We start from the raw sequence: 5,630 nt of genomic DNA, 5'->3' as shown, positions 1-5,630 counted from the left end.
AATTAAGAAATTCATTCATTCCCTTGCTTGCTTTCCTGCACATATATACCTATAAATAATGATTTTAATGTCAGGGAATACTGTGAATGTGTGATGCATGAGGACAGACAGCCAGAGATACTATGCAATGTGGAATGCTATTCCATTCAAATAAATATGCAGATATGGGACATAAAGTATTTACATTTTCGTTATTCATATAGGCATATATGCAGTAAAGAAATAAGTAATGTCACAAAGTATAACAGCTAATGGTTTCAAACTACTTTACATATATGAATAAGATATTTTATATTGTCTTTTGTCATTAAAGTTAGTTCTGCAGAAAAACTCCTATTCTGTCCCAAATTAACCCCGTTCTTTACTGTCCACATGATTTGACCATATGTTAGATGAAACAGACTTCCTGCCTTGATTTAACAAGGTGTCCGTGAACCACTGGGTACATTTAAAATATGCTGAGCTCCCTAAAGCAGAAATGCATTTCCGTTTAAATTGACTTAATTCTGTTTTTCACCGAAACCCTGATGACAGATGTCTATATAAACGACTTAGATCACAGTAGATACAGAAAAGACTGTATCAATTGCCTTACATAGCCTTCAAATGTTGCATATTCAAATAATTAATTGTTTATACTGTTATCATACCCTTTGGTCTTAGGCTTGTAATAATTTGGCCAATGTGGAAAACAGACATGTGGAGTATGCCACTAACTCCCTTTGAGGACCAGATGGAGGAAACAGAGGCCTGCTCTACAGAAACAAACCCAGTACATCCTCAGGAGCAGGGCTTTGCACAACAGTTGATCGCCAATGGACTTGGCGTGCCTTCAGAGGACATTCCCGAACGTGGCGCACACACATACACACACACACACACACACACACACACACACACACACACACACACACACACACACACACATACACACACACACACACACACACACACACACATCGACACACACACACACACACACACACACACACACACACACTCACACATCGACACACACAGACACAGAAATGCATGACTGCATCCTGCCACGACCGTCGCCTCGTTACACGGAGCTGGAGCACCACACGAAACACAATAAACTTAAGCTTTACAACACTGCGATGATTTGACGTAATGGATCATTGCCCCTCTGAGGAGGGAGCCCAGAGATGTGCAGAAGAGGAAGCAAAGCTACTGGTTTGAGATGGGAGGGAGGGAGGGAGGGAGAGAGGGATGAGAGGGATGAGAGGGAAGAGAGTGGTATTCCCAGGTCTCCTTCATCATTCTGTTCACACGTATGCCACCCAGACTGCAGGACCACCTGTCATGTGTAGACTCACTGAACTCCTTCAGGTCATGGTGAGGTCTGGATTTTGCATGGGGCGATCTTTGACAGATACTGCACCTAGGACCAAGACCAAATGTAGGCCATACATGGACAATCTCCAATCAAAACTTTACTCCAATACATAATTTCCATCTCCAATTAAAATGAATTTGCCTGGCAGTTCATGGCATTCTGTACCAACTCACAAAAGAACTAAATATATTCTGAACTTTACTGCTACATTATTTGTGGAATGATGTACAGTTATACTTGTGATACATAAAATGCATAAACTGATGTAGCTAGAATTCATAGATTCATTCATGGCTTAATGCTATTTCGTATGGAGTGATAACATGAGATCATGAAGAAATTCAAATTAAATTGGGTTAAAAGAAGATATATTGTTCTGATGTGTTATCAGAACAACACATCTTTTAACCCGTTTCCCATTTGGCTCTCTTTGCCTCCAAGGCCGCTAAAGGGTTAGCTCTTCATATGCCTGTGGTAGGACAGACATCTGAAGCCCACCCTGAAAAACTGAGGAAACATCTGCCAAGAAATCGGATCTGCCACAGAGTTCAAACCCCATATCCAAACATCCCTTCATCTTCCATAACTCCTCGCTGCCCGCCTCAGCCCTCCCCGTCCCTCAGTGTGTGACCACCGAGCTGTCTCTCTTTCTGTGTGTGTGTGTGAGTGTGTGTGTGTGTGTGTGTGTGAGAGAGAGAGAGAGTACTCATGTCAAAGACTGACCACCACCCACCTACCTCCCCCAGTTACTTTCATCCAGGTCCTTTCTTTCCTCGGAAATAGTACGGTGTCTTTGGTCTTCAGGCTGAGGTGAGGTCGTCAGGTGGAGGGGGAAGAAAGGACAGGGGTGGGTGAGGGGGGTTGGGGGGGGGCATCCCCAAACTAATTAATGAACAGGGACCTACACTGATGACATTCACAGATGCTTTTTCTGATGACATTTTTGTCTGGTATTCTTGGCACGGTGGCACTATTTTGACAATGATATTTGTATGCGGTAGGTGATATGAAAGACAGACAGTAAGTACGAAATAATACATTAAGAAAAGAAGTTAAAATGAAAGCTGCAGTACAAAAGTGAATCCAAACTTTTTTTTTATTTACATTTTACATTTAGTCATTTATCAGATGCTTTTGTCCAAAGGTTTTATACTACCTTAAGAGTGTTGTTCTGCATAAACAATATACATAAATACACACACAACGTTTACATTATCACAATAAATGTTTATATGATATGTGCTTGAATAACACTAAAGAAATGATAAATAGGCTTTTAATATCCCAAAGAGTGGAAAAAGGCAAAATAAATACAGCAAACACGATGAACTACCTGGCTTTGCCTTTGCTAGCTAATTTATATATTTACATCCAATTTAAACAGAGAGCAAATTGCTTGAGGGTAAAAAAGCTCTCTAGTGGTTGGTTTTACTGAAAAATATAATACAACTTGTGCAGGTTCATCATCAAAAGCTAGCTTTATATTACAAATGTTGAAGTCGTCCTCTATTTGAACAGGCCAGATGAACCATAAGAAAAAAGGTATACAAAAATGGTTATTACAAAAATATTTTTTTTTCTTTTCTGTTAAATTACAACCACAACAAAGAATTCATTTCCAGCAAGGTCCCTTAAAAGATCCGGCCTCTACAACTTAAATTTATATTGCAGGCATGGGGTGCCTTTTGAAGCAGGGGGAGAGAGAACAGTGAGGAACAATCTCCCAGGGGTTTGAGCACACACATGGATTTGATTAATGCTTCCTATGTCCACAAACATGTTCTTTCGTTCTAACATGAGGGATACTTAAACATGCTTCCTGTGAACATGCTTTTACATAAGCTGTACAGTTCCTGACCTGCAACATTGTGCAGAGGTTTTTGTTGAAACAAACAATCTACGAGATTATAAAAAAAGCTTGCAGATGAAAAAGGGTTAATGCAGACAAGAAAACAAATCACAATAATAAAAAAAAGGTCTTTAGTTTTCAATCAACTCAACTTAGTATTTCGTTTTCAATGAACTGAGTATGCTAAGGACCATTCTTTTGTGGGATATATCTCTAAAACACAACAAATAATCTGTACGGATGCAACGCATACATCACAAGTCGAGTCTCACTGAATGAACTCTTTCAAAATGTCACAGGTGTTCTTGTTGATGACCTCTCGCAGTTTGCGCACGCGCCGCACGCTGGAGACGCTCACAAAGCTGTCCGGCTGCAGGATGGCCATGCCGTTGCTCACGTCGCCCATGATGATGACTTGGCCGTCGGCGGAGGTCACGTTGGGGCACGGGCACGACCAGTCCATGCTCTGCAGCGTGACCTCCAGCGGCTCCTTGCCGAAGAAGCGCAGGCCCATCTTCTCGTCCTTCAGGATCTCCTCCACCGTCACCAGGGCGTGGCCCGAGTCCTGCTCCTCCGTCATCTCCATCACGCGCCCCAGGATCACGAAGTCCGCCCGGCAGAAGCTGGTGACCATCTTGTGCCGGGGCTTGCAGGGCTTGCAGCGGTGGTTCTTGGGGAAGGGGCAGGCCTCCTCGCAGGCCTCCTTGGTCTCGAAGTTGTTCTCGTTGCCACCGCAGCCGCCATAGATGAAGGACTGACACTGGTGCAGGGCGGTGCTGTACGCCCAGCGCGGCTCGTAGGCCTTGCACGGTCCCTGGAGGCTCGGCTGGGCGCAAGGGGCTGCAAGCTCGGGTCGACAGGACAGCATGCACGTCTCGTAAGAGTCAAAGTGGTTCTGGTTCTTTGCGCAGCTGCCGTAGGTGAAGGTGAAGCAGTTGTTCCTCTTGGCCTCGTAGTACCAGCTCAACTTCTCCTCGCCACAGTCCTCGCTGTCGGGCATCTTCAGACACTCCTCGTCAGGAAACCGGGTGGTATTGGTCGCCTCCTCCTTCTTCAACGGCTCCTTCTTGAGCACCGACAGGGGATAGTGGGCCTGGATGGAGCCAGCCGTGTTGGTAGCCGTGCAGGTGTAGATACCGGCGTCCTGGAGCTTTGCGTTGTAGACGACAAGCTGGCCGATGTTTGTGACCACCACGTTGCCACGCACATGGTTGGGCTGCATCACCACGTTCTCGGCACCTTCCACCTGCTTCTCCCAGGTGATCTCCGGCCGAGGCCTTCCTGCCACCTCGCACAGGAAGCTGGCTGTCTCCCCGATATGCACAGACTGGTGGGCAGGTGTGCCCACCAAGACTGGGGCATGGAGGTCCACAGGGGTGGTCAGCTGCTGCAGAGGGGTGGTGGGGCGGGCGGTGGTGCCCGCAGGCAGAGGGCTTGTGTTGGGCCAGGTGAAGCGGCAGGTCACCACGGACAGAGAGATGCCTTTGGAGCAGGCTTCGGCATCCATGTAACACTTGTTGTAGTAGGTCAAGCCATCTGAGGCACAGGTGAAATGGGGCTCCCTCTCGCAGCGGTCCTTGCACTTGCACACCGCCTGGCCATCCCAGATGTCGCACTCGGAGCCCTGCTGCGTGCACATGAACTTGTCGCAGGTGGCCTCCTTGGGCATCCCCATGGGACCAGAATTCCCCTCTCTGATGTAGCGGGCCGCCACACAGCTCCGGTTTCCACAGACGTTGGAGCAGCACTTTTCAAACGATTCACATTCCTTGCGGGAGTAGTGAGAACATTCCGTTTGTAAATGTATCAAAAAGTGATTAAATCTTAAAAATGTTGGTTGTCTGTCTTTCAAAGATTACGTTTACTTTACCGTTACCTTAGTGTTAACACAATCACAGTATTCTAATATAACTACAAAATAATCATTTGAGCACAAACAATAAATATTAATGCTAAATGAAATCACAATTAAACAGATTAAATATCACTGAAACTACAAAGAATTAAAACTAGCATGAAGCTACAAAACAAGAACGCTCGAATTCAGACTAACGCTTTATCTACTTCAAAGTGTCTGATTGCAGCTATAAAAAAACCTCACCTGGTCTGATTCACATTCTCTCGTGCAGGTACTCATAGCATCCACCCAGAGGTTGGGATTCATGTCATTGGGACAGATGCCCGCATGAGAGTACGTGACTCTAGGCAAAGTCATGGCCATCACGCGGTCATCCATGTGGAAAATCACGTAGTGTCCAGCCAGAAACCAAATCCAGGGAGGGAACAGCATCCACCACATCTTTCGAAAATGAATATTGTTTTAATACTTAAAAATACTAAAAAATATGGTTATTTACGTAAAAAAGGGTAAAGTTAATTTAAGATGTGGGTGAAGTTTTCGAATAAGCTCAATCAGTGAAA

General features: G+C 45.0%; 1 protein-coding gene across 1 annotated transcript; it reads right to left on the bottom strand.

Moving 5' to 3' along the window:
- Positions 1-3,477: 3,477 nt before the first annotated feature.
- On the bottom strand, positions 3,478-5,508 carry wfikkn2b (WAP, follistatin/kazal, immunoglobulin, kunitz and netrin domain containing 2b; the record flags this gene model as incomplete). The annotated part of the gene is made up of 2 exons (XM_080834524.1): positions 3,478-4,977; positions 5,311-5,508. 2 exons carry the CDS (start codon positions 5,506-5,508, stop codon positions 3,478-3,480), a joined length of 1,698 nt encoding a protein of 565 aa, XP_080690650.1.
- Between the last annotated feature and the right edge of the window lie 122 nt (positions 5,509-5,630).

Source organism: Sprattus sprattus, assembly GCF_963457725.1.
Source record: "Sprattus sprattus genome assembly, chromosome: 3".
In the NCBI taxonomy this organism is placed as follows: Eukaryota; Metazoa; Chordata; class Actinopteri; order Clupeiformes; family Clupeidae; genus Sprattus; species Sprattus sprattus.
The sequence above is the reverse complement of the archived record's forward strand: the minus strand, read 5'-3'. Positions and strand labels throughout refer to the sequence as shown.